Source organism: Crinia signifera, chromosome 8 (genome assembly GCF_055691185.1).
Source record: "Crinia signifera chromosome 8, ASM5569118v1, whole genome shotgun sequence".
NCBI lineage: Eukaryota > Metazoa > Chordata > Amphibia > Anura > Myobatrachidae > Crinia > Crinia signifera.
Genome location: NC_139224.1, coordinates 148020292 through 148034773, shown reverse-complemented (window position 1 = coordinate 148034773; position 14482 = coordinate 148020292). Strand labels below are relative to the sequence as shown.

Sequence of the window (14482 nt, the reverse complement as noted above, 5' to 3'; positions counted from 1 at the left end):
CTACCCTCATGCATTCTGCAGGAGACTCCCTGAATTAGCAGCAATCTCCCTCTCTTCCTCATTAGTCTAACAATCTCCCTCATTTCACCTAGCCCACATTGCACTGTTACAAAGTTACCTCCCCTCCTGCATTCGGCGGCGTCCCCGGCGTGACACGAGTAGCAGCGGTACGCGTGCGTGTCACGTCGCGCCTGCGTTCATCCACAGGGAAAGCAGGCGGGCGTCATCAGCGGGCGGCAGCGCATAAGGATGACGGCTTCCGCCTGAGAGTGGCGGAAGTCGGGGACAACACGCAGGACGCGGGCTGGGGTGGATGCCGGTAAGCACTATACCACCAACGATGTGTTTGTTGGGGATGGTATGTCCCTCCTCTGTGCCACCTTGGAGCGGTAGGCTCTTAATGTCTGTGTCATTGGTTTGTTCAGCAGATAGCGCTAAACGGTGTGTGAGGAGTTGTTCCTTGTGGGATTATTAGTACCTAAGGAGCTGGTTCTGGATACTATAAGGTGGTGCAGGTAGGATCATCCTATGCAGACAGGAGTGATGTAGGCTTGTTGTTTTTTAGTGAAATTCACTCTGGTTTTTATTATTGTTAGTGCTGCGCCCCTGATACCATGGAGGAAGAAAAACGGCAGTCTGTTAAAAAGTCAGGGTAAGCCTTTATCCCTGTGATAGTTTCTTTTTTTGTGTAGCTTGCAGGGATTTTTTTCTGAGGGTAAGAGATATTTTTGTCTTTATTGTGTTGTAGATCAGAGTCAAGCAAGGACAAGGAGTCTAAGGCTAAGCCTAAAAAAACCAATGTGCCTAAATGCAGTTTATGTGATCTTTTACTGCCAGAAAAGCATGTGGGCAATATTTGCGATGGATGTAAATCGCCTCAGATTCTGCCTCCGGCGCAGATGGCAAGCCTGGTGGAGATGCTTAGAAGTGCACTCGCAGGTTCTTTTGTAACCAAGGAAGATTTGGTTAAAATGACGGCCAAAAGGAAACATGCAGTCTTGAGTGAGGACTCTGATGATGCCATAGAAGGGCCAGCTAAGGAGCCTATATTAAGTCAAAATATTGACGATGATGATGATACAGGGCTGGATAAATCTGAGGAAGATTTTAATCCAGATATGGTGGACAATTTGCTCACATTGATCCATACAGCCCTTAATATAGAAGACCCACAAGAGGATTTGAATCTTCAAGAATTATTATTCAAAGATAAGAAAAAAAAAGGGGAAAACATTTCCTCTGTCCCAGTCCTTAAAAGAGGTGATAGCAGAGGAATGGAAGGTGCCTGACAGGAGGGTCACGGTGCCTTTAAAAGTGGGGAAAATGTACCCTTTTCAAAAGGATCAAATCCAATCATGGGATGAATCCCCTAAGGTAGATGCAGCAATTGCACGCCTGTCTAAAAAGACTACGCTTCCCCTTGAAGAAGCGAATATCTTTATGGACCCCATGGACAGAAAAATAGAATTGGGGTTAAGGAAACAGCATCTGATGATGGGTGCGTCCCTAAAGCCGGCAGCTGCTATGGCAGTCACATCAAGAGTGGCAAGGGGATGGTGTCACCAGTTAGAGGCAGATTTGTTGGACGGTATCAGGAGATCTGATTTACTAAAAAGCATTCAGGATATTCAGCTGGCCATTGAGTTCATGTGCGAGGCCTCCATGGATTCAATACGTCTAGCGGCCAGGGCAGCAGCAACTACAGCCGTGGTTAGACGACACTGTGGCTGAAGCCTTGGGCGGCTGATGTCCAGTCGAAAAACAAATTGCTCTCATTACCGTTCCAAGGGAACTACTTGAGTTAATCACAAAGATTTCGGGGGGCAAGTCAGTGTGGCTGCCCCAAGACAAGGTGGCAAAAAAGAATACCTCCGGCAGGTTTGGCAGGTTTCAGCCACAAGAGAAGAAGGTGTTACCCTTTGGCCATCCTAGTAGTGGCGAAATCGGAGGAAGCGGCAAAAAGGGACACAGAAAAAGTTATCCAGTGTCTAAAGGAGCACGGGTGGCTAATCAATGGAGAAAAAAGCCATTTGACTCCAACCCAACAAATAAAATACTTAGGGGTGGTGATAAACACTCAAAGAATGACAGTGAAACTAACAGAAGAAAGAAGGAACAAAATTGTAAACCAGGCAAAAGAAATGTCCAAAAAAATGGTGGTGTCATCAAAAGACTGTATGACAGTACTAGGCCTCATGGCAGCGGCACTAGATACAGTACAGTGGGCCAGGTGGCACACAAGAAAATTACAAAACGCGTTCCTAGCGCAGTGGGACGGAAAGAGCAAGGATCTTTCACAAAGGATCGTCTTAACAAGGGCTGCAAGGTCAGACCTAGAATGGTGGGCGGACGAGAACCGCCTAAAAAAAGGCAAGTCGTTTGCAACAATCGAACAAGTTGTAGTGACCACGGACGCCAGTCAGTCAGGATGGGGGGCAACCTGCGGACAAAAGGTGGCCCAAGGCGAATGGTCAAGAGCTTGGCGAGAGGCGCATTCGAACTTGAGAGAAATGAAGGCAGTGGTGCTAGCCTGTCAGTTTTTTCAGGAAGAGCTGGTCGGAAAAGAGGTTGTGGTGAGATCCGACAATCAGTCAGTAGTGTCATATGTCAATCGACAAGGGGGCACAAGGAGTCGTCAACTTATGAAAGGTGTAACAGAGCTGTTCGAATGGGCAGAAACCAAAGTCCCAGCAATCATAGCAGTTTTCCTAGCAGGAAAAGAGAACCAAGTCGCGGACGAGCTGAGCAGGAAAAGATGTCAGCCAGGCGAATGGGAACTCAACAACGAAGTGTTTTCAGCATTAACAAAAAGGTGGTGGGTTCCACAAGTGGACCTCATGGCAACAGCAGCCAACAGGAAAGTTCCAGTTTTTTTCTCAAGGTTTCAGGAACCCCAAGCATCACAGATAGATGCGTTGACGGCCACTTGGGACATGGCAAGGGCATATGTGTTCCCACCTTTTCCGATCATTGCGAAATTACTCAGGAAGATACAGAAGGAGAGGACAGAAGTCCTGGTAATATTGCCTTTTTGGCCAAGGAGAGCTTGGTTCAACAAAGTTCTCCAGATGGCGGTAGACGAACCATGGACACTCCCGTCAACACCGGACCTTCTGATACAAGGCCGAGTACGTCAAGCGCAGCCACAGGCCTGGAAGCTGACGGCCTGGCGGTTGAGGTCAACTCTTTAAGAAGTGAAGGGTTTTCAAAGAATGTCATAAATACACTTTTGAAGGCAAGGAAAGCTTCAACCTCAAAGTCCTATTATAAAGTGTGGAAGAAATACATTTATTGGTGTCGTGAGAATCAAATGATTCCAAAGAAAATTTCTTCCATTTTGGAGTTTTTGCAAAAAGGTTTACAAATGAAACTAGCAGTCAATACACTTAAAGTACAGGTGGCAGCTCTTGGAGCAATGATGGATCGAAGAATTGCTGACAATAAATATGTACGCCGTTTCTTTCAAGCGGCAAAGAAAATAAGACCGAGAATAAGGGCAGCAATGGCACCATGGGACTTGAATCTAGTGTTGGGGGTGTTGGCAGCTGAGCCATTCGAACCTTTGGAAGAGATTAATCTAAGTCTTCTTACCTGGAAAGTTATTTTCTTAGTGGCAATTACCTCAGCGAGGAGAATATCCGAGCTGCAGGCGTTATGGGCTGAGGAGCCATTTTTAAATTTTTTTAGTGATAAAGTCGTATTACGTACAAATCCTAAGTTTTTGCCGAAAGTGGTATCGGAATTTCATCTTAATCAAGAAATAGTATTGCCTTCATTGTGTATGAATCCAGGGAATGAGAAGGAAGAACGGTTGAACAAACTAGACCTAGTAAGGGCATTGACTGTCTATACAGAAAGAGTCAAAAGTTTTCGTAAGGCAAAGAATCTATTTGTGCTTACAAGTGGAAAAAACAAGGGTCATATGGCCTCAAAGGCCACAATTGCAAGATGGATCCGGTTATGCATAATTAAAGCATATGAGATCAGAGGAAAAGAACCGCCCATGGGGCTCAAAGCACATTCTACTAGGGCAGTAGCCGCATCGTGGGCTGAGAAAGAATCAGCCTCGGCAGTAGATCTGTGTAAAGCAGCAGGGTGGTCGTCCATCCATACGTTTACCAGGCACTATCGGATTGATGTCCTATCTTCGGCAGACGCGAAGTTTGGTAGGAAGGTCCTTAGTGCGGTAATATATATAAAAAAAAAAAAAGATTGTGTGTATATATATGAAAAATTTATGTTGTTTTACCTATGGTTTTTCCCCTCCCAAGTGAGGTAACTGCTGGGATAGTACCCATGTTGTAATGGCTGCCATGGGGAGGTAGAAGAAATATCAGATTCTTACCTGATAATGTGTTTTCTTCTACTCCACCATGGCAGCATATATTCCCGGCCCAATGTGTTGTATTATGTTGGTATGTACTAACTGTGTTTTATTTAAGCTGGAAAAGTCAAAAGACACTGAGCCAAGGAGGAGGCGCCCTAATATAGGGGGATGGTGTCTTTTTTTCCCTTTCCTGTCACTACCCACGGGGGAGGAACCCATGTTGTAATGGCTGCCATGGTGGAGTAGAAGAAAACACATTATCAGGTAAGAATCTGATATTTATACGTATATACAGACAGTGAGTCTGGTGCAGGGAATTGGTGTATAATTGTGTGGGCACTGCAAGTTGTGTATTCAGTGTTACAGTAGTTGTGTGTCATGTCCAATGTTATCTGTTCTATTACTGACAGGGCAAATATGTATCAGTCATAGTCATGTGAGGGTCCGCCCGAAGTGCCAGAGGTCCGCGAGGGTCCGCCTGATGTCCCAGAGGTCCGCGAGGGTCCGCCTGATGTCCCAGAGGTCCGCGAGGGTCCGCCTGATGTCCCAGAGGTCCGCGAGGGTCCGCCTGATGTCCCAGAGGTCCGCGAGGGTCCGCCTGATGTCCCAGAGGTCCGCGAGGGTCCGTCTGATGTCCCAGAGGTCCGCGAGGGTCCGTCTGATGTCCCAGAGGTCCGCGAGGGTCTGCCTACCGAGTATGATGATCTAGCCCCAGAAGGGGGTCCATGTATCATAGACCCAGGAGGGGGTCTTGCCTTCGGGCATGAGGTCCCGTCTGCCCTTGCCTTCGGGCATGAGGTCCCGTCTGCCCTTGCCTTCGGGCATGAGGTCCCGTCTGCCCTTGCCTTCGGGCATGAGGTCCCGTCTGCCCTTGCCTTCGGGCATGAGGTCCCGTCTGCCCTTGCCTTCGGGCATGAGGTCCCGTCTGCCCTTGCCTTCGGGCATGTGGTCCTGTCTGCCCTTGCCCTCGGGCATGAGGACCTGGTTGCGTCTGCCATTGGATATGTCGATCATGGTGAAAAAATTTTCAGAGTGACCAAGATCCAGCCAGTGTCTGCCATCTCGGAGGTCCTGTCCACGTCTGATGTCCTGGTGGTGCCGGAATGGACTGTTGCTCTGCCCAGTGAGAGAAGCCTGAGCTTGAACTTCCAGAAGGCGTCTGGAATCCGCCTTCTCAAGGGGGGCATTATGTCAGGACTGCCATGTATATCTTGTTTGGTCTGTGGTACCTCTGGTTACACAGAGGTGCTGCTGCTGTTATGTCCAGCTTGCAGTGCCTGTGTGTGGCCAGGGCTACTATTATCTTTGTTTGGTCTGAGGTGCCTCTGGTTACACAGAGGTGCTGCTGTTATGTTCACCTTGCAGTACCTGTGGGTGACCAGAGGTGCTGCTAGTGGGTTCTGCCTGCAGAGCAGTGGTCTCTGAGAGCAGTTCCAGCTGGTGTAATTAGCTGGACTGGGCTGCTCTCAGAGTGCCATTCCCAGCTGCAGCATATTCTGATCATTAAGGGGCCTGTCTCTGTGGGCTGCAGCTATTGGTTGGCTCTGGTTTAAAAACTGCTATTGCCCTGAGCTCAGGGCCAGTTATGGAGTTTTTGGGAGTTGTTTGGAGTTTTTTGGAGCCTTGTCCTGTACCTTGATTCCTGTTCCTGATTGATTTAACCTGATAAAGCAGTGAATTTCATCCATCCTGCCTCCGTTTGTCTGTTCCTCCAGCAAGTATCATTGCTCCTTGTCGTGCAGTCCATTGGGACTCCTAACATCATAACAATAGTATGATGCAGTGGATACAGATGTTTATATGTATATACAGACAGTGAGTCTGGTGCAGGGAATTGGTGTATAATTGTGTGGGCACTGCAAGTTGTGTATTCAGTGTTACAGTAGTTGTGTGTCATGTCCAATGTTATCTGTTCTATTACTGACAGGGCAAATATGTATCAGTCATAGTCATGTGTACCAATCAGCATAATATTTCTATGTAACTCTATAGTTATGAGTATTCTTCAGTTATTTATTAGTGATGTAACTAATAAAGGTTCCGGAATGTTTCTGGTGTCTTCCTTATTGGACTGGGGAATATAGGCTGCATTGGATGGGACTTTACCATCCTTGCTGCCATGTGCCTGCATCATCGGGGGCGGCACTGCAGGTGGGGAAGGTGTGTTGTGCAGAGTGATAAAGCTGTCTAACATTTGTGGGCTGCATGCAAAACCAGCCAGTATTTACCCTGAACAGAACAAATATAAATGTTCTTGCTCCCCCTGCAGGGCAACATGGTTTCTTCCAGACACAAAGTTACTTTATGTTTTTGCTTTCTGTACACCCCTTTCACATCGCACCTCAGACCCTGGTAATTACTGGTTTGATGATGTGACGACTCGGGTCGAGGTGTGGCGCTAAAGCTTACTACCCAGGTTGTCCTTTTTATAATGGGCGGACCTGAGTTTAATGTGAAAGCATCGGCCCGGGTTGGTTCTGGGATGGACCAGACATCAAGATCCCAGGTCCGACCCGGCATTGCCATGTGAAAGGGGTATCACAAACATGAATCAGGCCCTTACTGTTATATGGTGGCTGGAGAGATGCAGGGGAAGCAGTATACACACAGGAGATATAGGGAGAGGCCCTATGCTGCACTCCCTATGTAATGAGAGGTGCTGCCTTGCTGAGACTTATAGTGCCACACACTGGATTTACTAAACTAAAAATGCGGTTAAAACCCCATTATTGGGGTTTTACCGCATTTATTTATTTATTATTATTATTTATTAACAGTTTCTTATAGAGCGCACACAGATTCCGCAGCGCTTTACAGAGCATAGTTATAATCAAAAACACATAACAAATTACATTACAAGACAGTTTAGGACAAGTACATGGTTAATATGGATAGTTGCATCAGGGGACAGGACACTGAAGCAATCATCAGGGTGGCAGTGGTTTATATATTCTAAGAAAGGCACATGAGGAGAGAGGGCCCTGCTCGTGAGAGCTTACATTCTAAAGGGGAGGGTTAGACAGACAGGGGTGACACAGAAGGGGGAAGAAGTGTTGGTACTTATGTATTATCTGGGCTCCCATGTTAAATGCACCCGATTTTTTCATACCCCTACTATCCAATTACGCATGGAGTTGATTTTATATAGTGTGGCGAGCGCAGCGAGCCACCGTGCCCGAAGCGTGGCGAGCGCAGCGAGCCCCGCGGCCTCATAAGAAAAACGGGAGCCCAGATATTACATAAGTACCGAAGTGTTCATAAACAGTAGGTTAGGATGAGAGATGGTCAGGTTTAATGCAGGAGGGTGGGAAGATGACAGCTTAGTCTTTGATATTTTAAGTCTAAAGAAGCGCTGAGTCATCCAAGAGTAGACAGCAGAGAGACAGTTGGAGATATGAGTGAGGATAGAGGGAGAGAGATCAGGAGAGGAGAGGTAGATTTCAGTGTTATCAGCATAGATGTGATAGCGGAAGTCGAGTGAGCACATAAGCTCACCCAGAGAGGATATATAGAGAAAGAGGACACCTACTATCAATGGAAGAGCAGGAGAGGTGAGGTCATTAGAGGTACAGCTGGTCATTTTCAAAACTGACAGTGCAAGTACAAGCTTTAACAGTGATAGTAAAAGTTGTTTGCAGATGTAAAATGCTGATGTTATGGTTGAATTGCCAGATTAAGCAGCCAGGAGTAGTATGTTGTGTGAATGAATTTAACACACTCAAAGCAGACTTTGGTTTTCTCCGTTGTTGTTTTGTCCTTCAGTTACACTTCGGTTTAACGCTGGTATAACGCTGTAGTTATGAATCAGTTTTCCCACTTTAATAACAGCCCACTTCACTCTAGGCCCACAGATAAAATCTGCCCACAGCCGTATGCAATGACTACTTAAGTACTCTAACAATGCATGAGTTCCCAATTCCCCATAATTGGAATCCACTCGCTTAGTCCCCACCCCCTACAACACATAGCAATAAAAGTGGCTTAGAAAAACAAAACTAGCATTCCAGGATACTATATATCATCTAGAATAAAAATAAATTCCCCCCTACACACAGGCTAGGTACTGTTGTAAAGTACACAGAGGAGATGTTCAGTGTGTTACCTAGATATACAAATCAATCCCACACAATATATGTAATGCTCTGCAGTACAGAGGAGATGTTCAGTGTGTTACCTAGATATACAAATCAATCCCACACAATAGATGTAATGCTCTGCAGTACAGAGGAGATGTTCAGTGTGTTAACTAGATATACAAATCAATCCCACACAATAGATGTAATGCTCTGCAGTACAGAGGAGATGTTCAGTGTGTTATCTAGATATACAAATCAATCCCACACAATAGATGTAATGCTCTGCAGTACAGAGGAGATGTTCAGTGTGTTACCTAGATATACAAATCAATCCCACACAATAGATGTAATGCTCTGCAGTACAGAGGAGATGTTCAGTGTGTTACCTAGATATACAAATCAATCCCACACAATAGATGTAATGCTCTGCAGTACAGAGGAGATGTTCAGTGTGTTACCTAGATATACAAATCAATCCCACACAATAGATGTAATGCTCTGCAGTACAGAGGAGATGTTCAGTGTGTTACCTAGATATACAAATCAATCCCACACAATAGATGTAATGCTCTGCAGTACAGAGGAGATGTTCAGTGTGTTACCTAGATATACAAATCAATCCCACACAATAGATGTAATGCTCTGCAGTACAGAGGAGATGTTCAGTGTGTTACCTGTTGGAGACAAGAGATGATGAGTCAGATGAATCTGGTATAACGCTGTAGTTATGAATCAGTTTTCCCACTTTAATAACGGCCCACTTCAATCTAGGCCCACAGATAAAATCTGCCCACAGCCTATCCGGCCACAGCCGTATGCAATGACTACTTAAGTACTGCATTTTCATAGGCATTAAAGCCCCACCGCCGGGGCTTCGCCAGCTCTAGCCGGTGTAACCCCATAGACACCTATGGTACATCCCGGCCACTAATAGAAAATAAAGATGCAGGTGCGCTATTCACCATTATTAATTACATCTGTTATAGATGCTGTAATATATTTTGCTTTTCATAATCTTGGTCAGGTTTATGGGTTTACACCCCCCTCCAGGTAACATCATCGGGTAAGTCCCTAACATTCTAAAGGCCCCCATACTCTTGTCTGATTGGAGGTGTTTGACATCCGATCCGATGCGTGGTCCCGTGCGCATTTGATTGGAGTCATACATCGCATATGCTGAACGTACCATCTCCGATTTGGCCCCCCATCCCAGCAGCGGGGAACAGGATTGCATACGATAAATCATAAACAGAAGGACTGCACATGATAAATCGTATGTGTCCCTGCCACCTCGGAGAAGTTGCATAGTGTATGGTGGCCTTAAGGGTTCAAAGCTAGGTCATGGGACTTTACCAAAACCAGCCCAGAGAAACCACTGAAATATAGGACACATACTGTAGATGCATTTACATTGAATCATCTGCACCATTTCCCAGCACGTTACCAAGTATAGTATCTCTTACTAACTGCTTTGGGGCTCATCTACACTTGGATATAAGTCATTTTAAAAGACACATTCAAAATCTCTTTTCACAATCGCTCATATATGGAACTAGACACGCCCATTGGATGGAGCATGACACGCCCCCTCAATGGGGCGATGTACAAAATTCTGCTACCAACTATAATCTCCCTGAAACTAGTTTTCAAAAGTAGTCAAGTATGCATGTAACCTACGGTTACATAAGCCAAAGAAGGCACCGGAGCAAGCAACTTATTAACCAGGAGAGTTCCAGGCATACTGTATTGCATATATATATATATATATATATATATATATATATATATATATATATATACTGTAGTTAGCCTTGGTACAGTAGTTTATTAAGGATGTACTACTTTATAATATAAAACTGGCAACTTCTTGCAATTGTCCATTACTGTGTTTTCCATGTGGCAATAGTACAAACTGGAAATTGTGTCATATACTATACAATATTTAACATATACTTGTAACCTACAAGGAGTATAATCTCCAACAATGTGAGTGTTCATACCATTGGTATCAGTGGTGCAGTATTCAGGATGTATTGGTTCGATAAACTATTGTTAGCCAAAAGTCTTTTTCCCATTGTTTCAAAACACAAAATGGCTGCCCCCTTTACTATGTTACACAGCATTGTTTGTGAATTGTGCTCTAACATAGCTTCTCATAGGCTGTTTCTTGTTTATTATTTAAGCAGGGAGATGTCACCAGCTGCATCCAGAATAAGTCAAATGGGTGCCGGGATATCGGGTGAAACGCGCAAGCCAGCAACAAGCAGCTCCAAGCCTTCATAGACTACAAATAACATTGATTGTCCGGTTCTATTGCATTTACATATTTCTGAACTGTTCTGTATTCATTGTATGTTTGTTCGTATTGCTAAATAAATACAACTTGTTAAAATGTGGTCACATATTTCTTCTGTTTCAAAAATTAGATCATCTCATGACAAAATATTTACACTTAAGCCCCATACACACGGTGCGATTTAAGCAGTTATTACCGGGGATATGGTCACTGAGGGCCTTATTCTGGTTGGTGCGGTCCGTTCCGAATTCTTTCGGAGGGCGCTTTTTAGCCGTCTGCGCATGCGTAGGCAACGCACTGCGCATGTGCCACGCATGGTCTACGTACTCGTTCTCACTAATACCGTACAGAAATGTCCACCGAATTGACTCGGGAAATATGGGCGTAATATGGGCGTCATTCGGACCTACACAAGGGCGTGGTTTCAAAGTGGGCAAAACTGGGCGTAAATATGGGCGTACACGAGGGAGTGCACTAACTCTGGTAGGCGTGCATTCGGACAGCACACCGACTGCAAACGAACCAACACGCATGAAATATGCGGTCTTTATAAGCAAGTTTCAGTTTGCGGAGAGTACTTGTTCATGTGCTAGGCATTCGGTTCGCCCAATTAGTACGCCCGCACCTGAATCACTCTCAGCTGAACACAATACAATCCACTCCTCTACTCATTAGTGATTAATTACACTCTTTTCATAGCTTCAATTGGAACCATTGCTGCCTAAATGGCCCATTACTAAATACACAAATATATGCTGAAAGCACGACTGCATTCTTGCTATTTTACACACATTTACACTGCAAGCAATGGGCAGAAATTGGTATCACTAATATAAATATACATGTCACTTTTACATTCAGCAACAGCAACACATAGGTAAAGGGGTAACAATGAATGAATAGCACTTCACATGATGTAAGGGTTAATGTAAAGTGGTAGTAATGTGTTTAAGCATCAATTAGGAATTAATTGATTACAATTACAAACAATCCATTTTTTATGAGGTTGGCTTATTGCATAAGTGTGTCATGTGGCAGACGTATGAGTTCAGATAACAGTCGTGAGTTTTGCGGACATACCCCGCATCGGTGCGTACGGGCAGCTTCCCGTCCGTTCTGACGCTGTTAGACCGTGCAGAATCTTTGTGTTGCCACCGCACACGCACAGTTTGGTTGTTGTCCGAAAACACACCCTCTTCTTAGAGAGTGAGTCCGTCCAAATGCGGAGGACCTGTGGGCGTTTGTTCTTACAATGGCCCTTATTCTGATTGACGCGTACTTTACCGCATACTTTCGGATCGCGTCTTTACGGCGTCTGCGCATGCGTGGCGAACGCCACGCGCATGTGCCACGCATTGACTCCGTACCTGTTCGGCCAAATCCCGTACAAAACTGTGCACCGCAATCAGTCGGGAAATATGGGCGTATTATGGGCGTCATGCGGAATGACACATGGGCGTAGTTTCAAAGTGGGCAAAACGGGGCGGAAACATGGGCGGACACGGGGGAGTACACTTATGTTGGGGGGCGTACATTCGGATAGCACTCCGAATGCACGCGAACAAAAAGGGAAGAAATGTGCGGTGTCCAAAAGGCCACTATTGCTTTGCGGACACCACTCGTTCCTGCGGGAGGCGAACGGACCGCCTAATGACTACAAGCATTAACACCTGAACCCAATAGAATCGACTCCTTTACTCATTACTCACTAATAGGACGCTTGTCAGTGCTTTAATTGAAACCATTGCTGCTTCAATTGCTGTAAGGGTTAATGTGTGCAATGCATGTGTTAGGCATGCTTGTAAGGATATATTGGCATCTAATTGATTCCAATTCCAAATAAGCAGTTTTTTATGAGGATAGGTAATTGAATAAGTGGGTCATGTGATGTATTGCAGAAGATACATAATAGTGGGTTGTTTGGCGTAAATACTCCGCTTACGGGCGGTAGCACCGCTTGGCTCCCGTTCGGATGCGGTATTCCCGAGCATACTCTGTAATACTCTGTAATACCGTGCAGAATCTGAGTGTTTCTCCCGCACACGCATGGTTTGTATGTCGTCCGTAAACACGCCCTGTTCTTAAAGAGTGAGTCCGTCCGAATGCGGAGGACACGTGGGCGTTTCTACGGACGATGGCCGCACGCGGAAAAACACCGTGGCGTGCGGACCGCTCCGTAAGAATGCGGGAATATCCGCACCGATCAGAATAAGGGCCAATGTCCGCTTGTTAGTTCTTACAATGGGCGTTCGGTCAGCTCCGAAAGAATTCGGGATGGACCGCACCAACCAGAATAACCTCCTGAGGGACAGATTTATTAAGCTTGGTGAAGTGATAAACTGTCTGGTTTTTATCACCGGACAATCAGCTCCTAACTGTGAAGTTACAGGCTTGGTTTAAAAAATCACAGGTAGGAACTGATTAGACGATGATGAAAACAAGACACTTTTTTATCACTTCACTGAGCTTAATAAATCTGCCCCTCAGTGGCCATATCCCCGTGTGTACGGGGTGACTGTCGCCGGTGAGTGCGCTCCCGCAACCAGCCCTGGGGTGGTCGCATGCTCCTGCGACTTCCCCCGGCAATCAGCTGTTTCCCCCGGAAGTGTCTACTTTTCAGCTCTGGTCGCTGATGAAAAGGAGACACTTAGGGGACAGGCAGAATACACATTTCATGCTAAATCTTTCATATAGCACCTATACAGCTATATTGGATCCCCTAAGCTCATGGAGAGGCATTGCATCCCTCAGCCTCATAAGACGCAGACAAACTGGAAGCACATCCAAGTGGAAGACTGAAAAATTGCGATGTCCGAAAGTCACACTTCCGACCACTTTAGAAACCTCACTTTTTTAATTAAGTAGAATGCTTCCCATTTACTAAGATTGTGCCCATTTAGCTTAATTTCAAGACTGAGGGGTTAATTCAAGTCGATGCAAGAGGGGTTGTGGCTGCATCCCACAGACTTAAGCATAATGCAAAGAGATCAGAAACGTCACATATGCTGGATCAGGCACACGCACACAGTTGCAGATTGCATGGATTTATTGATCAGACTTTAATGAAATTGGCATTTCTGGGTGGTAACATGCATGTGGGAAATGCCATGGGCATGCAAAACAAATTCAGTAGCCTGCGGACAGAGATGGGATGTCTGTTTCCAATGGATCTTTTGCAACAAGCATGGAATGCATTAATGTCCACATACTAAAACCTTCAACTGTAGACAGGAAAACAGTGGGCGGGGCGGCATCCCAGGTGTAACTGCAAACAGGAAAGCAGTTGGCACGGGGCATCCCAGGTGTAACTGCAAACAGGAAACAGTGGGCATGGGGCATCCCAGGTGTAACTGCAAACAGGAAAGCAGTGGGCACGGGGCATCCCAGGTGTAACTGCAAACAGGAAAGCAGTTGGCACGGGGCATCCCAGGTGTAACTGCAAACAGGAAACAGTGGGCATGGGGCATCCCAGGTGTAACTGCAAACAGGAAAGCAGTGGGCACGGGGCATCCCAGGTGTAACTGCAAACAGGAAAGCAGTTGGCACGGGGCATCCCAGGTGTAACTGCAAACAGGAAACAGTGGGCATGGGGCATCCCAGGTGTAACTGCAAACAGGAAAGCAGTGGGCACGGGGCATCCCAGGTGTAACTGCAAACAGGAAAGCAGTTGGCACGGGGCATCCCAGGTGTAACTGCAAACAGGAAACAGTGGGCATGGGGCATCCCAGGTGTAACTGCAAACAGGAAAGCAGTGGGCACGGGGCATCCCAGGTGTAACTGCAA

At 45.9% G+C, this 14482-nt stretch overlaps 1 protein-coding gene across 3 annotated transcripts in view; it reads left to right on the top strand.

The window, feature by feature from the left end:
• Positions 1-10775, top strand: part of LOC146026580 (cytosolic carboxypeptidase 6-like) — a 1552889-nt gene extending 1542114 nt beyond the window's left edge. The window contains exon 12 of one of the 3 annotated variants that reach the window (XM_083157364.1): positions 10587-10775. In XM_083157364.1, coding sequence (XP_083013490.1) covers positions 10587-10686 — 100 coding nt within the window. In that variant the 3' untranslated portion in view covers positions 10687-10775. The remainder of the gene's footprint in view (positions 1-10586) is intronic. The other 2 variants (XM_083157363.1, XM_083157362.1) reach the window with 2 other exon arrangements.
• The last annotated feature ends 3707 nt before the right edge of the window (positions 10776-14482 follow it).